At 37.6% G+C, this 23135-nt stretch overlaps 1 protein-coding gene across 3 annotated transcripts in view; it reads right to left on the minus strand.

Moving 5' to 3' along the window:
• Positions 1–487: 487 nt before the first annotated feature.
• Positions 488–23135, minus strand: part of LOC134082978 (fatty acyl-CoA hydrolase precursor, medium chain-like) — a 53538-nt gene continuing 30890 nt past the window's right edge. For all 3 annotated transcript variants that reach the window (XM_062539051.1, XM_062539050.1, XM_062539053.1), the window contains exons 8-13: positions 3007–3150; positions 2714–2791; positions 2457–2604; positions 1674–1823; positions 1482–1554; positions 488–1134 (exon numbers count right to left, since the gene is read on the minus strand). In XM_062539051.1, the coding sequence (XP_062395035.1) occupies positions 954–1134; positions 1482–1554; positions 1674–1823; positions 2457–2604; positions 2714–2791; positions 3007–3150 (774 nt within the window). In that variant the 3' untranslated portion in view covers positions 488–953. The remainder of the gene's footprint in view (positions 1135–1481; positions 1555–1673; positions 1824–2456; positions 2605–2713; positions 2792–3006; positions 3151–23135) is intronic.

Below are 23135 nucleotides of genomic sequence, written 5' to 3' on the forward strand. Positions count from 1 at the left end.
GAGACCAACATAAAACAAATGTGGTCCTCCTAGACCTAGGCCCTACGGTTCTCGAGATAACAGAAAACCCTGTCTGACCTGGGTCCAGTCTGGGTACATAGCTGTACACCAACTGGCCTGTAGATGGCCGGGAACAGTTTTCTGTGAATATCTCGAGAACCGTAGGGACTAGGATGACCAAATATTTTAGTATTGGGCCCATGACATCTCAGATTTTAGCATAACTCACAGCACAGAACACACTTACCACAAGCATAATGTTGTTAAAGGAACAGTATGTAAGAAATGTAAAATGGCCCTGATGTCACTAGACATTAAGAAATCATGCTCATTTCTCATGAAGTTGCAGCCCTCAACTGTTGTTGATGTTTACATCGGCTATGCTTAAATTGTTAATACATAATGTTTTGAACAATTTACTTAATGAGCTTCTAACAAAAGTAGGCGTTTGGGCCCTTCGGTTGTGTTCAAAATAAAACTGACTCGATAAAATAACAAACACTTTATTTAAAAAAAAAATAAAATAAAAAAAAAGTCGAAAGATTAGTTAGTGGCAGCACTAGTCCGCATTACATTCTTTCACTCCACCACATGATGCTAATTTATGAGAGCACAGTGAGAGGTCTGGTCTCTGATTACTACAGGCCATAATAAGTCTCTCATTGGCCCTACAATTACTGTACTGTACTGTACTCAGATTCGTCCAGGTGACACATAAACTATACATAAGGTTCCTGAGGATTGTTCTCTGGTGTGTCTAGCCTACATGTGACGCACAAACCTGGTCATGATAGAACTCTAATTCAAGTATTACATTTGTCATTCCATCCCTCCTAGCACTAAAAATTGGTTTCACTTTTGGTTCATGTCCTATCTAGTCTATCTAGTTCTAATGAAATCTAATGGGAGTTTCGTTCTCAAGGGAGGAGTGAGGGGATCTGAGGTTCAGCCTTCTACAGCTCGTCACTGCACTGCTGCTTCTTCTCCTGGATCTTGTTGGGAAGAGTCTCCGTCAGGAAGGTGAAGCGGTTGGCCCTCAGGTGGCTTCCCACCTGCTGCTTCAGCCCGATCCCCAAGTACTCTTCCCCAGCACCGTACATCGGCCAGTGGGTCAACCCAGGACCATTGGGAGATCTGAAAGTAGGTTTGTAAGTAGTATTGAACATGTCAGCCAGAGATACCCCTCTTGAGACCAACGTATAAAATAAAGTTGTCATACTAGGCCCTACGGATCTTGAGATATTCACAGAAAACTGTGTTTTTGCCCTGTGTGGCAGGTGGACGATGGATCAAAACGAAAAACTATGGTTCTGTGTCCTCCTAGTGAGGCTACAAGCCCACCAAGTTTCGTGCAGCCCTGTCTTTTAGTGTCCCAGGATTTACTGACACAAGATTACTGAAGGAAAAAAAAACTGGACTATACATTATCCATTTTTTAATGTTACGTGTTGTACTGTCATTACTGTCTTTTGCTGACATACCCAGTGCGAGCAAAGTTGCCCCAGTATGAAATCACTGTCCTACAAAGCTCGTCCTCCTCCTCAGTGAAGGAACCTGATACACAAAAAAACACAAAAAAAACAGCAAAAAGTTTGTGTGAACATTTTGAAGACGAACCTGATACAAAGTACTCAAGGTATGTGGCAAGTGTCAGAGTAAATATGTCTAGTTACCATTTATCTTGACATGGGCCTTCATGAAGCAGCCTCCAAAGACAAAGGCAAGTTCGTCTCCGTGGTCCACTTTGACAAAGCTTGGGCGCTTGCTCGAGAGCAAGCTCGGAGGATGCTGGAACTCGTACATGTAAATAGGTGCACCAGAATCTGTGTGTGCGGGACAGGGAGGTCATATTCTCAGTAAGACTGAAGCCACTAGATGATGCCAATGAGCTGCAACTATTCTTTTGTCTGGAATTCCCCCATCTTTGGCCCAAGCACTTCAACTTCTCTGCAAATCTTTTCACTGATTATTTAAGGTTAAATGCACACTATTCGTAAATTTGAAATACATTAATTCATATTTGTTGCAGTCTCATAGGAAACAATGAAACAAAGTCTTACACTTAGTTATCAACTTTAACCACTGACATGGTAGCCTGAAAAAAGCAACACTTATAGCCCCAATAATATTCGTATGACTGAATAAAAATCCTACACATATCCACGCAGGCTAGTCGTGTTGCCTGGGACTCGTTGGTGACTCACCAATTATTGTTACATTTTGTGACAGCGCGCCCTTTAGATAGCTGGAATACATGCGCCTCTTACTTTAGACCAGGTTTGTCTTGGTCAGTGGTGCATGGTGCTTGGTCATTTAGTGACCTTAAAATAGCTGTGCACCTGACCACATATTTTTTCCACTTCCTTCAGTCATAGTCCATCTCTTTGGAGAGGAGAGTTAATCCTCTGCACATCTAGGTAATGTGTTGTATGGCCTACTGTAGGTTGCACTCTTACCTCTGTGAGCCTTTGATAGCTTAATAACAGGCATATTGAAGAATGCATCCGCAGTGAGTTCTCTAAACGCCTCCCTGTTTTTCAACAGGTCCTCTCCATTCCCCAGATACTCTTCCAAAACCAAGTCAATGTCCTCGCTGTCTACAAGCTAAAAAGGCACAGTTGAATTATTTTAGTTTCAGTCTTCAGTCTGTTTAGATAATAGACTCTCAAAGTCATCACCACTGCTTGATTCAGTGGATCGTGATGAGGCATACATGAAGAAGGAAGGGGGTGATGGTCTGTTTGGTAGTCTCGAGATCAATCCCATCTATCCAGCCAGGTGGTGCCAAGGCCTTGAAGAATAAATAAACAAAAAGCATGTCAACAAAGGCCATATTCCGCTCCCAAGACAACCGTTTTCAATAACGCAAATTAGGAACACTGTGAATGATGAGTGTGTGCAAACCCTGTTTGCTTTTAATGTTTGGAAATATAATTCATCATCACACTGTCTCCAAAAACATACACAATCCTTTTTTTTATGGTAGGCCTATGTGACTCTACTCACCTGGGGTCCTAACCATCCAAATTCATCACTGTTCATGCCATTAATTAATGGCACTTTGCTGAATTTGTGAGATTTGAAAAGGTCCTCCACTGGTTTGGGTAAAAAATGTCCATCAACTGTCACCAAAAACATCAATTCACGATTCTGTGAAAGTGGGAAAATTATATGCATTCTGGCCAAGGTTTAGGTAATAAAATGTAGGCTGCTATTCAAGTAACTGAGCCAGACTTGATGTTATATTCATGTTATTAATATTTAATTCACTGTAATATTAATGTTATTATTGTTTGAGTGTTATTCACTTGGCTACATTGCTTCAATTCATGCTCTTCAAATGTTAGTATATTGTTACTGTTATTGTTATTACATTGCATGTGAATGCAATGTACTGTTATCCCTATTCTTCTTAATATAGTTACAGTGCATGAAAATGCACTGTACTGTTCTTCCTATGCTTCTTCTTATTACAGTGCATGAAAATGCACTGTACTGTTCTTCCTTTTCTTCTTATTACATTGCATGTAAATGCAATGTACTGTTATCCCTGTTCTTCTTATTATCGTTATAATTATTCTGCTTCCGACCAAAATCAACTAGCAAAGGCTCTAAAACCACTGAACCGTTTGACGTCATTCAAACACTCCTACACAGGACTTGTAACAGAGATTTGTTCTATGTATTTTTCACAGTTGTGAACTTTATACTTTTTGAGATATTTACGATAAAAGAGTTAAAAAGTCCCATAGACTTAACGTTGAGACGCTTTGGCGGCAGAAATTGATTGTTACGTAGTGCTCATTAAGCTACAGCTGTAGCAAAGAATCCTTCATTAGCCATCTGCTCCGCTTGAACCCTCTCTGGCTGTAAACACTAGTGACTAGAAGAAGCAATCTAACGTTGATAACCCAGCTAACAATTTCTGGTTAGGAGAACGTTTTTAGAACGTTTTTTTCCTGGTTAGGAAAACGTTGCCTGAAAGTTGCGAAAGTTGCCACAAGGTTCCCCAGGAAAGTTTTCTTGACGAAAATACTACGTTTTTTTCTGGTTGTTTATTTTGGTTAGCAGAACGTTCTCCTACCCTTTAGGGAACTTTACAATATTTGGTTGCATTAACGTTCCCCTAACCTCCCAGCAACAAAGTGTAAAGGGGGGGAAAAAATGTAGAATTATCGTGACAGCCAGGCATGGCTCGCTGCACACTCGCCTGCTGCGACGACAGCCTCTCTGTGACCTGGGAGAGCGAACATCTCTGATGACTAAGGCAATGACTATGTATAACATGTATATTTCTTCACTTACCATTAGCTGCTTGCTGAACTGCGATGAATACGGCCCGATAACATGAATATGTGTCAGCTAAGTATTTAAATGCCGTTAGGTCTAATACTTTCTTGTCTACGGTGTCTTTTCCTATAATAAACGATTAGTCAGATCAAAACATAAGCAGAGCAGGCGCTAGCCTAACACACTGTTTCAACATTCAAAACTGGCTGTTTTTATTGCATCGTATGCCATTAAAAGTCCTCGGTTCAGAATTATGATGGATTTTGGTTTATTTTGTTTTAAATTGGGACTGGGAATTGTGGGATAGGCTGAGTGAACAGCACAGTAACATAGGCTATAACTTGGACTACGTGTTAATATAAAACAATTCTCCCCCGGGAACATTGTGCTGTTTAAGATGCAGTCTCAACGTTTGAGAAAGAATTCATTGGAGTCCTCATCATCATATTTTCATAACAAATAAAGCTTTAAAAACATGAATGCATTTCAGGTGCCACTCTAATCGATTATGGATTAATCCAAAACTATTCGTCAGATTAGTTAGCATGAAATCGTTGTGTGCCTGCCTGGGACTATGGCTAGCTAGCTCTTCCACCCGGTTTACCCTGTACAGTGTTTTTTAAAAGCCTGTTGGACTTAATGGAACAAGTGCATGGAGATGTGAAGAATGTGATCGATACCATACAGCCAGCCTACGTGAGTAACTTTATCTCTGTGTTATCCAAATGTCTTAAAGTTAGCGAGGTTGAGTCTGCTAAAACACCAACACCCCACTCACGGACCCGAGATGGAAGTTTCTCAACCTAGCTTCGCTGGCCCCTTTAGCTGACGGGCTGGCTGGTCGGCCGAATATCAATCCAACAGAGGGGGGAAGAATAGAATAGGGCTATATGTCGATTTTGCAACAAATTATTCCGACTTTGCAGTGTGGCTGCTGGCCGTGTTCAATTGGAAACTCATAGAAACTCTGGGGCGATTTTCATCAATCAACCCCACGCACATAAGCAGAGAATACCGATATGGTTATACAAATAAGATACCTAAAAACAACTAAGTAGCAACGTTGTGTGAAAAGAGAAATGCAACCAGAATATAACGTTTTTTTCTTTAGTTGTAATAACGTTCGGGAAACTTTGATAACCTGGAGCTAACGTTCTCTCCAGGGTATTAGAAGGTTACTGATAAACTAACCACAGGAGAACCAGCGGCTAACGTTATTTGCTTGATGGGATTCAACCAGAATATAACGTTTTTTTCTTTAGTTGTAAAAACGTTAGGGGAACGTTATTTGTTTTGACAACCTGGAGATAACGTTCTCTAAACGTTATTAGTAGGTTGCTGAAAAACGAACCATAGGGGAACCAAAAGCTAACGTTAGTGAAAGTTAGCAGAACGTTAATTGTTTGCTGGGAACATGCCATGGAACGTTATCGTCTTCGTCTTGTCTCCTGCAGTAACCCACTCCTATCTTGCTTCCTTACAGTAACCGGTTAGCTCTAGGTGACGTTGGGAACACCTAGACCATAGTTAGACAATCAAACCCTAACGTAAGCACTATAGCTATTTAGCTAACGACAATAAAATTTTACGTTAGCTTTAATAGTCACGCCAGTCTTAACTCAGCGTCCAACCTGATAGACATGCCAGTTGTACCATTTATGTTTAAGCCTTCTTCTCACAGTCGTTTGTACAGTACAAGTTACATTGTTATCATTCTCATCATTGCCATCATGTTTGTTGTTAGCAAGCTAGCTAACGTTATATTTGCTATATCATTTCCTCAGCCTACCTGTTGCTGCATAGCATCATTTGTTTCAGCACTAGGTAATCAGTAGGCCTACTAAAAAGTGTCAGCGCTTGCAACTCGTTTGAAGTTGGCAACTTTATTTCAGTCTATTATTTTAATAAATGAAGAGTTATTTTCCAAAATACTATCCACAATTTTAATGCATTTTCATGAATCACTTTTTAAATGTGGGTTTCCAATTTCAGTGGAACTGTTAGGCTATTCATCTATTATTGTGTCATACAGTATGTTGTCTTTTTAACTAATACAATGTTTTACACAGCAACCTTTTTACATTTACATGCAATGGTAATTCCTTCCATGGAATTACATTTTCTAGTTACAGTGCATGAAAATGCACTGTACTGTTCTTCCTCGGTCTTCTTCTTCTTATTATTATAGTGCATGAAAATGCACTATACTGTTATTCCAAGTCTTCTTATTATTAAACTTCTTCTTCTAACGCAGCCAATTCAGCTTCAACCGTTTAACGTAGAAACTTCATTCAAACGTTGTTGCGTAGGTCTTGCTTATGCCATGCCTGCTTTGTATTTTTCAACTTTGTAACTTTTATACTTTTTAAACTATTAGTTAAAAACTATTACAATTTCCCCCATAGACTTAACATTGCTCATTATGACATCACGGCAGCAATTAGAATCTTAGGCCAGGTGGCCGGCCACCTGGGCACCAACTGTCAGTTTCTCTGGCTTTAAGCATACAGTCTCTCAGAAGACTACATATCCTGTTAACTGTTTCCTCTGTCCACAACTGTTTCAAAATAAAAGTCCTCACTGCAATAATACACGATTAAATCATTTAACCATTGAAACTACTCAACTATTGAACTGTTCAACCATTCCAACTGTCAGTTATCATCCACTATGCCTCCAGTCAACTACATGAAACCTCCATGTACCTAGCAACCAACATAGCAACCATTAAAATTAAGCGTTTATGCCCGTTTCCATAGCAACCAACATGATTATACTGCAGTAACTTCTTGTTTCCTGATAGTGGCCACCATGGATACCCTAGCAACAAATGTTTCAAAATAAAAGTCCTCACTAGCAAGTTAGCTAGTTAGCATGGTTAGCATAGTTAGCATTGTTAGCATAGTTAGCATTTTTAGCATAACTGCAAAAAATCATCAACTAAGTTAGCTAATCAACCTGGTTAGCATTGTTAGCAAATTTAGCATTGTTAGCATAGTTAACATTTTTAGCATTACTGCTAGAAATCATTGGTTAAGTTAGCTAATCAACCTGGTTAGCATTGTAAGTAAAGTTAGCATTGCTAGCATAATTAGCATTTTTTGGGTAACTGCTAGAAATCATTAGCTAAGTAAGCTAATCAACAATTAAACATGAATAGAAATCATTAGTTAAGTTAGAACTGGAATGTTTCATCTTTAAACAGTCTACCTTCACACTATCAACTCTCTGTAAACTATGCAACCACCATGTTTACCCTAGCTACACCTTAGTAACCATATCTACATTATCTATCTATTTCTGCATTTTCATGCACTGGTAATTCCTTGGAATTGCATTTCTAGTTCTTCTTCTAACGCACGCAATTCAGCTTCAACCGCTTAACGTAGAAACTCCATTCAAATGTTGACGCGTAGGTCTTACTTACGCGATGTGGGCTTTGTATTTTTCAACTTTGTAACTTTTATACTTTTTAAACTATTAGTTAAAAACTATTACAATTTTCCCCATAGACTTAACATGGCTCATTATGACATCACGGCAGCAATTAGAATGTTACCCCAGCTGGTCAGCCACCTGGCCACCAACTGTCAGTTTCTCTCAGGCTTTACAATCTCTCTGAAGACTACATATTCTGTTCCCCTGTATCCTCTGCGCACAACAGTATCAAAATAAGTCCTCCTAATTCCATCCAACTTTATATCCATTCATCTTCTTCAAACCATTCACTCATCCACCCATTCTAAACAGTCTGCCTATCAACAACATCAATTAGACGCTCTACATTGAACTTTTAAACAATCTACTCTGTCTCAGGCTGGCTCTCTTAAGACTAGCCAGTTAAATTGATTACACCTGTATCTGTATCCACTACTCTCAGTAGAGAGCTGTGTCTCTCCATTCTACAAGAATATAAGGCACATTCCATCTAACATTCTATCCATTCATCTTCTTCAGACCATTCACTCATCCACCCATTACATTCTACAGTCAGTCAATCTACATTCAACTTTTAAATTATTTACTCTGTCTCAGGCTTTAAGAGTAGCCTACTCTGGCTCTCTTAAGACTAGCCAGTTAAATTGATTACACCTGTGTCAACTACTCTCAGAGAGCTGTATCAGTGTCTCTCTTAACAAGAATATAAGGCACATTCCATCCAACCTTCTATCCATTCATCTTCTTCAGACCATTCACTCATCCACCCATTAAACTGTCAATCAATATCTATTAAACAATCTGCCTATCAACATCCATTAAACATTCTATCTATCAACATTAATTAGACTATCTACATACAACTTTTAAAGTATTTACTGTGGGTCCCTCTCAAGCAGCGTTTATATGTCCTCCCTCGCTCCTCGATCCTCAATGATCTACATAAAGAAAGATAGAAGAAGGGCTAGACTATCCCATTGTTGCCGCTCCATCATTCTTTATGTAGATCAGTGAGGAGCGAGAGAGGACGCGTAAACGCTATGAGAGGCACCTTCTGTCTCAGGCTTTAAGCATACAATCTCATTAAGACTACAGATCCTGTTTCACTACTTCCTCTGTCCACAACTGTTTCAAAATAAAGGTTCTCACTGCAATAATACACTATTAAATCATTTAACCATTGAAACTACTCAACTATTGAACTGTTCAACCATTCCAACTGTCAGTTATCATCCACTATGCCTCCAGTCAACTACATGAAACCTCCATGTACCTAGCAACCAACATAGCAACCATTTCAAATTAAGTGTTTATGACCGTTTCCATAGCAACCAACATGATTATACTGCAGTAACTTCTTGTTTCCTGATAGTGGCCACCATGGATACCCAAGCAACAAATGTTTCAAAATAAAAGTCCTCACTAGCAAGTTAGCTAGTTAGCATGGTTAGCATTGTTAGCATAGTTAGCATTTTTAGCATAACTGCAAAAAATCATCAACTAAGTTAGCTAATCAACCTGGTTAGCATTGTTAGCAAATTTAGCATTGTTAGCATAGTTAGCATTTTTAGCATTACTGCCAGAAATCATCGGTTAAGTTAGCTAATCAACATTTTAACATGAATAGAAATCATTAGTTAAGTTAGAACTGGAACGTTTCATCTTTAAACTGTCTACCTTCACACTATCAACTCTCTGTAAACTATGCAACCACCATGTTTACCCTAGCTACATCTTAGTAACCATATCTACATTATCTATCTATTTTTGCATTTTCATGCACTGGTAATTCCTTGGAATTGCATTTCTAGTTATTAATCTTCTTCTAACGCACGCAATTCAGCTTGAACCGTTTAACGTAGAAACTTCATTCAAACTTTGTTGCGTAGGTCTCGCTTATGCCATGTGTGCTTTGTATTTTTCAACTTTGTAACTTTTATACTTTTTAAACTATGAATTAAAAAACGATTTCCCCATAGATTTAACATTGAGCTATTTCCCCATAGACTTAACATTGCTCATTGTGACATCACGGCAGCAATTAGAATCTTAGGCCAGGTGGCCGGCCACCTGGGCACCAACTGTCAGTTTCTCTGGCTTTAACTATACAATCTCTCTGAAGACTACATATTCTGTTCCCCTGTATCCTCTGCGCACAACAGTATCAAAATAAGTCCTCCTAATTCCATCCAACTTTATATCCATTCATCTTCTTCAAACCATTCACTCATCCACCCATTCTAAACAGTCTGCCTATCAACATCAATAAGACGCTCTACATTCAACTTTTAAACAATCTACTCTGTCTCAGGCTGGCTCTCTTAAGACTAGCCAGTTAAATTGATTACACCTGTATCTGTATCCACTACTCTCAGTAGAGAGCTGTGTCTCTCCATTCTACAAGAATATAAGGCACATTCCATCCAACATTCTATCCATTCATCTTCATCAGACCATTCACTCATCCACCCATTAAACTGTCTATCAACATCTATTAAACAATCTGTCTATCAACATCCATTAAACTCTCTGTCTATCAACATTAATTAGACTATCTACATTCAACTTTTAAATTATTTACTCTGTCTCAGACTAGCCAGTTAAATTCATTACACCTGTATCAACTACTCTCAGAGAGCTGTATCAGTGTCTCTCTTAACAAGAATATAAGGCACATTCCATCCAACCTTCTATCCATTCATCTTCTTCAGACCATTCACTCATCCACCCATTAAACTGTCAATCAATATCTATTAAACAATCTGCCTATCAACATCCATTAAACATTCTGTCTATCAACATTAATTAGACTATCTACATACAACTTTTAAAGTATTTACTGTGGGTCCCTCTCAAGCAGCGTTTATATGTCCTCCCTCGCTCCTCGATTCTCAATGATCTACATAAAGAAAGATAGAAGAAGGGCTAGACTATCCCATTGTTGCCGCTCCATCATTCTTTATGTAGATCAGTGAGGAGCGAGAGAGGACGCGTAAACGCTATATGAGAGGCACCTTCTGTCTCAGGCTTAAAGCATACAATCTCATTAAGACTACAGATCCTGTTTCACTACTTCCTCTGTCCACAACTGTTTCAAAATAAAGGTCCTCACTGCAATAATACATTATTAAATCATTTAACCACTGAAACTACTCAACTATTGAACTGTTCACCCATTCCAACTGTCAGTTATCATCCACTATGCCTCCAGTCAACTACATGAAATCTCCATGTACCTAGCAACCAACATAGCAACCATTAAAATTAAGTGTTTATGACCGTTTCCATAGCAACCAACATGATTATACTGCAGTAACTTCTTGTTTCCTGATAGTGGCCACCATGGATACCCTAGCAACAAATGTTTCAAAATAAAAGTCCTCACTAGCAAGTTAGCTAGTTAGCATGGTTAGCATAGTTAGCATTGTTAGCATTTTTAACATAACTGCAAAAAATCATCAACTAAGTTAGCTAATCAACCTGGTTAGCATTGTTAGCAAATTTAGCATAGTTAGCATTTTTGGCATTACTGCTAGAAATCATCGGTTAAGTTAGCTAATCAACCTGGTTAGCATTGTTAGTAAAGTTAGCATTGCTAGCATAATTAGCATTTTTAGCGTAACTGCTAGAAATCATTAGCTAAGTTAGCTAATCAACATTTTAACATGAATAGAAATCATTAGTTAAGTTAGAACTGGAATGTTTCATCTTTAAACTGTCTACCTTCACACTATCAACTCTCTGTAAACTATGCAACCACCATGTTTACCCTAGCTACACCTTAGTAACCATATCTACATTATCTATCTATTTTTGCATTTTCATGCACTGGTAATTCCTTGGAATTGCATTTCTAGTTCTTCTTCTAACGCACGCAAATCAGCTAGAACCGTTTAACGTAGAAACTTCATTCAAACTGCGTTACGTAGGTCTTACTTAGGACATGTGTGCTATGACTTTTCAACTTTGTAACTTTTATACTTTTTAAACTATTAGTTAAAAACTATTACAATTTCCCCCATAGACTTAACATTGCTCATTATGACATCACGGCAGCAATTAGAATCTTACTCCAGCTGGTCAGCCACCTGGGCACCAACTGTCAGTTTCTCTCAGGCTTTACAATCTCTCTGAAGACTACATATTCTGTTCCCCTGTATCCTCTGCGCACAACAGTATCAAAATAAGTCCTCCTAATTCCATCCAACTTTATATCCATTCATCTTCTTCAAACCATTCACTCATCCACCCATTCTAAACAGTCTGCCTATCAACATCAATTAGACGCTCTACATTCAACTTTTAAACAATCTACTCTGTCTCAGGCTGGCTCTCTTAAGACTAGCCAGTTAAATTGATTACACCTGTATCTGTATCCACTACTCTCAGTAGAGAGCTGTCTCTCCATTCTACAAGAATATAAGGCACATTCCATCCAACATTCTATCCATTCATTTTCTTCAGACCATTCACTCATCCACCCATTAAACTGTCTATCAACATCTATTAAACAATCTGTCTATCAACATCCATTAAACTCTCTGTCTATCAACATTAATTATAGTGCATGAAAATGCACTATATTGTTATTCCAAGTCTTCTTATTATTACAGTGCATGAAAATGCACTGTACTGTTCTTCCTCGGTCTTCTTCTTCTTATTATTACAGTGCATGAAAATGCACTGTACTGTTCTTCCTATTCTTCTTATTATTACAGTGCATGAAAATGCACTGTACTGTTCTTCCTCGGTCTTCTTCTTCTTCTTATTATTCTTCTTCTAACGCACGCAATTCAGCTTCAACCGCTTAACGTAGAAACTCCATTCAAATTTTGTCGCGTAGGTCTTACTTACGCGATGTGGGCTTTGTATTTTTCAACTTTGTAACTTTTATACTTTTTAAACTATTAGTTAAAAACTATTACAATTTCCCCCATAGACTTAACATTGCTCATTATGACATCACGGCAGCAATTAGAATCTTACGCCAGGTGGCCAGCCACCTGGGCACCAACTGTCAGTTTCTCTCAGGCTCCTCTCTGAAGACTACATATTCTGTTCCCCTGTATCCTCTGCGCACAACAGTATCAAAATAAGTCCTCCTAATTCCATTCAACTTTATATCCATTCATCTTCTTCAAACCATTCACTCATCCACCCATTCTAAACAGTCTGCCTATCAACATCAATTAGACGCTCTACATTCAACTTTTAAACATTCTACTCTGTCTCAGGCTGGCTCTCTTAAGACTAGCCAGTTAAATTGATTACACCTGTATCTGTATCCACTACTCTCAGTAGAGAGCTGTGTCTCTCCATTCTACAAGAATATAAGGCACATTCCATCCAACATTCTTTCCATTCATCTTCTTCAGACCATTCACTCATCCACCCATGTCCAGCTGTGAATACTGTCTATCAACATCTATTAAACAATCTGTCTATCAACATCCATTAAACTCTCTGTCTATCAACATTAATTAGACTATCTACATTCAACTTTTAAATTATTTACTCTGTCTCAGGCTTTAAGAGTACTCTGGCTATCTTAAGACTAGCCAGTTAAATTGATTACACCTGTGTCAACTACTCTCAGAGAGCTGTATCAGTGTCTCTCTTAACAAGAATATAAGGCACATTCCATCCAACCTTCTATCCATTCATCTTCTTCAGACCATTCACTCATCCACCCATTAAACTGTCAATCAATATCTATTAAACAATCTGCCTATCAACATCCATTAAACATTCTGTCTATCAACATTGATTAGACTATCTACATACAACTTTTAAAGTATTTACTGTGGGTCCCTCTCAAGCAGCGTTTATATGTCCTCCCTCGCTCCTCGATCCTCAATGATCTACATAAAGAAAGATAGAAGAAGGGCTAGACTATCCCATTGTTGCCGCTCCATCATTCTTTATGTAGATCAGTGAGGAGCGAGAGAGGACGCGTAAACGCTATATGAGAGGCACCTTCTGTCTCAGGCTTTAAGCATACAATCTCATTAAGACTACAGATCCTGTTTCACTACTTCCTCTGTCCACAACTGTTTCAAAATAAAGGTCCTCACTGCAATAATACACTATTAAATCATTTAACCATTGAAACTACTCAACTATTGAACTGTTCAACCATTCCAACTGTCAGTTATCATCCACTATGCCTCCAGTCAACTACATGAAACCTCCATGTACCTAGCAACCAACATAGCAACCATTAAAATTAAGTGTTTATGACCGTTTCCATAGCAACCAACATGATTATACTGAAGTAACTTCTTGTTTCCTGATAGTGGCCACCATGGATACCCTAGCAACAAATGTTTCAAAATAAAAGTCCTCACTAGCAAGTTAGGTAGTTAGCATGGTTAGCATAGTTAGCATTGTTAGCATAGTTAGCATTTTTAGTATAACTGCAAAAAATCATCAACTAAGTTAGCTAATCAACCTGGTTAGCATTGTTAGCAAATTTAGCATTGTTAGCATAGTTAGCATTTTTAGCAATACTGCTAGAAATCATCGGTTAAGTTAGCTAATCAACCTGGTTAGCATTGTTAGTAAAGTTAGCATTGCTAGCATAATAAGCATTTTTAACGTAACTGCTAGAAATCATTAGCTAAGTTAGCTAATCAACATTTTAACATGAATAGAAATCATTAGTTAAGTTAGAACTGGAACGTTTCATCTTTAAAACGTCTACCTTCACACTATCAACTCTCTGTAAACTATGCAACCACCATGTTTACCCTAGCTACACCTTAGTAACCATATCTACATTATCTATCTATTTTTGCATTTTCATGCACTGGTAATTCCTTGGAATTGCATTTCTAGTTAAACTTCTTCTTCTAACGCTCGCAATTCAGCTTCAACCGTTTAACGTAGAAACTTCATTCAAACGTTGTTGCGTAGGTCTTGCTTATGCCATGTGTGCTTTGTATTTTTCAACTTTGTAACTTTTATACTTTTTGAACTATTAAATAAAAACTATTAACAATTTCCCCATAGACTTAACATTGCTCATTATGACATCACGGCAGCAATTAGAATGTTACCCCAGCTGGTCAGCCACCTGTGCACCAACTGTCAGTTTCTCTCAGGCAATCTCTCTGAAGACTAGGCCTACATATTCTGTTCCCCTGTATCCTCTGCGCACAACAGTATCAAAATAAGTCCTCCTAATTCCATCCAACTTTATATCCATTCATCTTCTTCAAACCATTCACTCATCCACCCATTCTAAACAGTCTGCCTATCAACATCAATTAGACGCTCTACATTCAACTTTTAAACAATCTACTCTGTCTCAGGCTGGCTCTCTTAAGACTAGCCAGTTAAATTGATTACACCTGTATCTGTATCCACTACTCTCAGTAGAGAGCTGTGTCTCTCCATTCTACAAGAATATAAGGCACATTCCATCCAACATTCTATCCATTCATCTTCTTCAGACCATTCACTCATCCACCCATTAAACTGTCTATCAACATCTATTAAACAATCTGTCTATCAACATCCATTAAACTCTCTGTCTATCAACATAAATTAGACTATCTACATTCAACTTTTAAATTATTTACTCTGTCTCAGGCTTTACTGGCTCTCTTAAGACTAGCCAGTTAAATTGATTACACCTGTATCAACTACTCTCAGAGAGCTGTATCAGTGTCTCTCTTAACAAGAATATAAGGCACATTCCATCCAACCTTCTATCCATTCATCTTCTTCAGACCATTCACTCATCCACCCATTAAACTGTCAATCAATATCTATTAAACAATCTGCCTATCAACATCCATTAAACATTCTATCTATCAACATTAATTAGACTATCTACATACAACTTTTAAAGTATTTACTGTGGGTCCCTCTCAAGCAGCGTTTATATGTCCTCCCTCGCTCCTCGATCCTCAATGATCTACATAAAGAAAGATAGAAGAAGGGCTAGACTATCCCATTGTTGCCGCTCCATCATTCTTTATGTAGATCAGTGAGGAGCGAGGGAGGACGTGTAAACGCTATATGAGAGGCACCTTCTGTCTCAGGCTTTAAGCATACAATCTCATTAAGACTACAGATCCTGTTTCCTCTTCCACTTCCTCTGTCCACAACTGTTTCAAAATAAAGGTCCTCACTGCAATAATACACTATTAAATCATTTAACCATTGAAACTACTCAACTATTGAACTGTTCAACCATTCCAACTGTCAGTTATCATCCACTATGCCTCCAGTCAACTACATGAAACCTCCATGTACCTAGCAACCAACAGAGCAACCATTAAAATTAAGTGTTTATGACCGTTTCCATAGCAACCAACATGATTATACTGCAGTAACTTCTTGTTTCCTGATAGTGGCCACCATGGATACCCTAGCAACAAATGTTTCAAAATAAAAGTCCTCACTAGCAAGTTAGCTAGTTAGCATGGTTAGCATAGTTAACATTGTTAGCATAGTTAGCATTTTTAGCATAACTGCAAAAAATCATCAACTAAGTTAGCTAATCAACCTGGTTAGCTTTGTTAGCAAATTTAGCATTGTTAGCATAGTTAGCATTTTAGTATTACTGCTAGAAATCATCGGTTAAGTTAACTAATCAACCTGGTTAGCATTGTTAGTAAAGTTAGCATTGCTAGCATAATAAGCATTTTTAACGTAACTGCTAGAAATCATTAGCTAAGTTAGCTAATCAACATTTTAACATGAATAGAAATCATTAGTTAAGTTAGAACTGGAACGTTTCATCTTTAAAATGTCTACCTTCACACTATCAACTCTCTGTAAACTATGCAACCACCATGTTTACTCTAGCTACACCTTAGTAACCATATCTACATAATCTATCTATTTTTGCATTTTCATGCACTGGTAATTCCTTGGAATTACATTTCTAGTTACAGTGCATGAAAATGCACTGTACTGTTATTCCAAGTCTTCTTATTATTATTAAACTTCTTCTTCTAACGCAGCCAATTCAGCTTCAACCGTTTAACGTAGAAACTTCATTCAAACGTTGTTGCGTAGGTCTTGCTTATGCCATGCCTGCTTTATATTTTTCAACTTTGTAACTTTTATACTTTTTAAACTATTAGTTAAAAACTATTACAATTTCCCCCATAGACTTAACATTGCTCATTATGACATCACGGCAGCAATTAGAATCTTACTCCAGCTGGTCAGCCACCTGGGCACCAACTGTCAGTTTCTCTCAGGCTTTACAATATCCCTGAAGACTACATATTCTGTTCCCCTGTATCCTCTGCGCACAACAGTATCAAAATAAGTCCTCCTAATTCCATCCAACTTTATATCCATTCATCTTCTTCAAACCATTCACTCATCCACCCATTCTAAACAGTCTGCCTATCAACATCAATTAGACGCTCTACATTCAACTTTTAAACAATCTACTCTGTCTCAGGCTGGCTCTCTTAAGACTAGCCAGTTAAATTGATTACACCTGTATCTGTATCCACTACTCTCAGTAGAGAGCTGTCTCTCCATTCTACAAGAATATAAGGCACATTCCATCCAACATTCTATCCATTCATTTTCTTCAGACCATTCACTCATCCACCCATTAAACTGTCTATCAACATTTATTAAACAACCTGTCTATCAACATCCATTAAACTCTCTGTCTATCAACATTAATTAGACTATCTACATTCAACTTTTAAATTATTTACTCTGTCTCAGGCTTTAAGAGTACACTGTGGCTCTCTTAAGACTAGCCAGTTAAATTGATTACACCTGTATCAACTACTCTCAGATAGCTGTATCAGTGTCTCTCTTAACAAGAATATAAGGCACATTCCATCCAACCTTCTATCCATTCATCTTCTTCAGACCATTCACTCATCCACCCATTAAACTGTCAATCAATATCTATTAAACAATCTGCCTATCAACATCCATTAAACATTCTGTCTATCAACATTAATTAGACTATCTACATACAACTTTTAAAGTATTTACTGTGGGTCCCTCTCAAGCAGCGTTTATATGTCCTCCCTCGCTCCTCGATCCTCAATGATCTACATAAAGAAAGATAGAAGAAGGGCTAGACTATCCCATTGTTGCCGCTCCATCATTCTTTATGTAGATCAGTGAGGAGCGAGAGAGGACGCGTAAACGCTATATGAGAGGCACCTTCTGTCTCAGGCTTTAAGCATACAATCTCATTAAGACTACATATCCTGTTTCCTCTGTCCAAAACTGTTTCAAAATAAAAGTCCTCACTGCAATAATACACTATTAAATCATTTAACCATTGAAACTACTCAACTATTTAACTGTTCAACCATTCCAACTGTCAGTTATCATCAACTATGCCTCCAGTCAACTACATGAAACCTCCATGTACCTAGCAACCAACATAGCAACCATTGAAATTAAGCGTTTATGACCGTTTCCATAGCAACCAACATGATTATACTGCAGTAACTTCTTGTTTCCTGATAGTGGGCACCATGGATACCCTAGCAACAAATGTTTCAAAATAAAAGTCCTCACTAGCAAGTTAGCTAGTTACCATGGTTAGCATAGTTAGCATTGTTAGCATAGTTAGCATTTTTAGCATAACTGCTAGAAATGATTAGCTAAGTTAGCTAATCAACCTGGTTAGCATTGTTAACAATTTTAGCATTGTTAGCATTTTTAGCATTATTGCTAGAAATCATCAGTTAAGTAAGCTAAACAACCTGGTTAGCCTTGTTACCATAGTTAGCATTGCTAGCATAGTTAGCATTTTTAACATAACTGCTAGAAATCATTAGCTAAGTTAGCTAATCAACCTGGTTAGCACTGTGAGCATAGTTAGCATAGTTAACATTTTTACCATAACTGCATGAAATCAGTAGCTAAGTTAACAATCAACCTGGTTATCATAGTTACCATAGTTATCATTTTAACAGGAATAGAAATCATAAGTTAAGTTAGAAGTGGAATGTTTCAGCTTTAAACTGTCTACCTTCACACTATCAACTCTCTGTAAACTATGCAACCACCATGTTTACCCTAGCTACACCTTTGTAACCATATCTACATTATCTATCTATTTTTGCATTTTCATGCACTGGTAATTCCTTGGAATTGCATTTCTAGTTCTTCTTCTAACGCAGCCAATTCAGCTTCAACCTCTTAACGTAGAAACACCATTCAAATTTTGTCGCGTAGGTCTTACTTACGCGATGTGGGCTTTGTATTTTTCAACTTTGTAACTTTTATACTTTTTAAACTATTAGTTAAAAACTATTACAATTTCCCCCATAGACTTAACATTGCTCATTATGACATCACGGCAGCAATTAGAATCTTACTCCAGCTGGTCAGCCACCTGGGCACCAACTGTCAGTTTCTCTCAGGCTAGAGCATACAATCTCATACAAGTGCATACAATCTCTCTGAAGACTACATATTCTGTTCCCCTGTATCCTCTGCGCACAACAGTATCAAAATAAGTCCTCCTAATTCCATCCAACTTTATATCCATTCATCTTCTTCAAACCATTCACTCATCCACCCATTCTAAACAGTCTGCCTATCAACATCAATTAGACGCTCTACATTCAACTTTTAAACAATCTACTTTGTCTCAGACTGGCTCTCTTGAGACTAGCCAGTTAAATTGATTACACCTGTATCTGTATCCACTACTCTCAGTAGAGAGCTGTGTCTCTCCATTCTACAAGAATATAAGGCACATTCCATCCAACTTTCTATCCATTCATCTTCTTCAGACCATTCACTCATCCACCCATTAAACTGTCTATCAACATCTATTAAACAATCTGTCTATCAACATCCATTAAACTCTCTGTCTATCAACATTAATTAGACTATCTACATTCAACTTTTAAATTATTTACTCTGTCTCAGGCTTTAAGAGTACACTCTGGCTTTCTTAAGACTAGCCAGTTAAATTGATTACACCTGTGTCAACTACTCTCAGAGAGCTGTATCAGAACAAGAATATAAGGCACATTCCATCCAACCTTCTATCCATTCATCTTCTTCAGACCATTCACTCATCCACCCATTAAACTGTCAATCAATATCTATTAAACAATCTGCCTATCAACATCCATTAAACATTCTGTCTATCAACATTAATTAGACTATATCCAACTTTTAAAGTATTTACTGTGGGTCCCTCTCAAGCAGCGTTTATATGTCCTCCCTCACTCCTCGATCCTCAATGATCTACATAAAGAAAGATAGAAGATGGGCTAGACTATCCCATTGTTGCCGCTCCATCATTCTTTATGTAGATCATTAAGACTACAGATCCTGTTTCACTACTTCCTCTGTCCACAACTGTTTCAAAATAAAGGTCCTCACTGCAATAATACACTATTAAATCATTTAACCACTGAAACTACTCAACTATTGAACTGTTCAACCATTCCAACTGTCAGTTATCATCCACTATGCCTCCAGTCAACTACATGAAACCTCCATGTACCTAGCAACCAACATAGCAACCATTAAAATTAAGTGTTTATGACCGTTTCCATAGCAACCAACATGATTATACTGCAGTAACTTCTTGTTTCCTGATAGTGGCCACCATGGATACCCTAGCAACAAATGTTTCAAAATAAAAGTCCTCACTAGCAAGTTAGCTAGTTAGCATGGTTAGCATAGTTAGCATTTTTAGCATAACTGCAAAAAATCATCAACTAGGTTAGCTAATCAACCTGGTTAGCATTGTTAGCAAATTTAACATTGTTAGCATAGTTAGCATTTTTAGCATTACTGCTAGAAATCATCGGTTAAGTTAGCTAATCAACCTGGCTAGCATTGTTAGTAAAGTTAGCATTGCTAGCATAATTAGCATTTTTAGCATAACTGCTAGAAATCATCGGTTAAGTTAGCTAATCAACCTGGTTAGCATTGTTAGTAAAGTTAGCATTGCTAGCATAATTAGCATTTTTAGCATAACTGCTAGAAATCATTAGCTAAGTTAGCTAATCAACATTTTAACATGAATAGAAATCATTAGTTAAGTTAGAACTGGAATGTTTAAACTTTAAACTGTCTACCTTCACACTATCAACTCTCGGTAAACTATGCAACCACCATGTTTACCCTAGCTACACCTTAGTAACCATATCTACATTATCTATCTATTTTTGCATTTTCATGCACTGGTAATTCCTTGGAATTGCATTTCTAGTTAAACTTCTTCTTCTAACGCAGCCAATTCAGCTTCAACCATTTAACGTAGAAACTTCATTCAAACGTTGTTGCGTAGGTCTTGCTTATGCCATGCCTGCTTTGTATTTTTCAACTTTGTAACTTTTATACTTTTTAAACTATTAGTTAAAAACTATTACAATTTCCCCCATAGACTTAACATTGCTCATTATGACATCACGGCAGCAATTAGAATCTTAGGCCAGGTGGCCGGCCACCTGGGCACCAACTGTCAGTTTCTCTGGCTTAAAGCATACAGTCTCTCAGAAGACTACATATCCTGTTAACTGTTTCCTCTGTCCACAACTGTTTCAAAATAAAAGTCCTCACAGCAATAATACACTATTAAATCATTTAACCATTGAAACTACTCAACTATTGAACTGTTCAACCATTCCAACTGTCAGTTATCATCCACTATGCCTCCAGTCAACTACATGAAACCTCCATGTACCTAGCAACCAACATAGCAACCATTATAATTAAGCGTTTATGACCGTTTCCATAGCAACCAACATGATTATACTGCAGTAACTTCTTGTTTCCTGATAGTGGCCACCATGGATACCCTAGCAACAAATGTTTCAAAATAAAAGTCCTCACTAGCAAGTTAGCTAGTTAGCATGGTTAGCATAGTTAGCATAACTGCAAAAAATCATCAACTAAGTTAGCTAATCAACCTGGTTAGCATTGTTAGCAAATTTAGCATTGTTAGCATAGTTAGCATTTTAGCATTACTGCTAGAAATCATCGGTTAAGTTAGCTAATCAACCTGGTTAGCATTGTTAGTAAAGTTAGCATTGCTAGCATAATTAGCATTTTTAGCGTAACTGCTAGAAATCATTAGCTAAGTTAGCTAATCAACATTTTAACATGAATAGAAATCATTAGTTTCAAATTATCAATTGGAATGTTTCTTCTTTAAACAGTCTACCTTCACACTATCAACTCTCTGTAAACTATGCAACCACCATGTTTACCCTAGCTACACCTTAGTAACCATATCTACATTATCTATCTATTTCTGCATTTTCATGCACTAGTAATTCCTTGGAATTGCATTTCTAGTTATTATTAAACTTCTTCTTCTAACGCTCGCAATTCAGCTTCAACCGTTTAACGTAGAAACTTCATTCAAACTTTGTTGCGTAGGTCTTGCTTATGCCATATGTGCTTTATATTTTTCAACTTTGTAACTTTTATACTTTTTAAACTATTAGTTAAAAACTATCACCATTTACCCCATAGACTTAACATTGCTCATTATGACATCACGGCAGCAATTAGAATGTTACCCCAGCTGGTCAGCCACCTGGGCACCAACTGTCAGTTTCTCTCAGGCTCCTCTCTGAAGACTACATATTCTGTTCCCCTGTATCCTCTGCGCACAACAGTATCAAAATAAGTCCTCCTAATTCCATCCAACTTTATATCCATTCATCTTCTTCAAACCATTCACTCATCCACCCATTCTAAACAGTCTGCCTATCAACAACATCAATTAGACGCTCTACATTGAACTTTTAAACAATCTACTCTGTCTCAGGCTGGCTCTCTTAAGACTAGCCAGTTAAATTGATTACACCTGTATCTGTATCCACTACTCTCAGTAGAGAGCTGTGTCTCTCCATTCTACAAGAATATAAGGCACATTCCATCCAACATTCTATCCATTCATCTTCTTCAGACCATTCACTCATCCACCCATTAAACTGTCTATCAACATCTATTAAACAATCTGTCTATCAACATCCATTAAACTCTCTGTCTATCAACATTAATTAGACTATCTACATTCAACTTTTAAATTATTTACTGTCTCAGGCTTTAAGAGTACACGCTGGCTCTCTTAAGACTAGCCAGTTAAATTGATTACACCTGTGTCAACTACTCTCAGAGAGCTGTATCAGTGTCTCTCTAAAGCCTACCTTACACTGACAAGATTTGGGAAAGATTCTTGAAAGATTGTAGTCTTTTAAATAATGCCCCTCATTCAGACTTTACTCAAAAGACTACAGTCTTTCAAGAATCTTTCCCAAATCTTGCCAGTGTAAGGTAGGCTTTAACAAGAATATAAGGCACATTCCATCCAACCTTCTATCCATTCATCTTCTTCAGACCATTCACTCATCCACCCATTAAACTGTCAATCAATATCTATTAAACAATCTGCCTATCAACATCCATTAAACATTCTGTCT

This window comes from Sardina pilchardus, chromosome 6, assembly GCF_963854185.1.
Source record: "Sardina pilchardus chromosome 6, fSarPil1.1, whole genome shotgun sequence".
Classification (NCBI taxonomy): Eukaryota; Metazoa; Chordata; class Actinopteri; order Clupeiformes; family Clupeidae; genus Sardina; species Sardina pilchardus.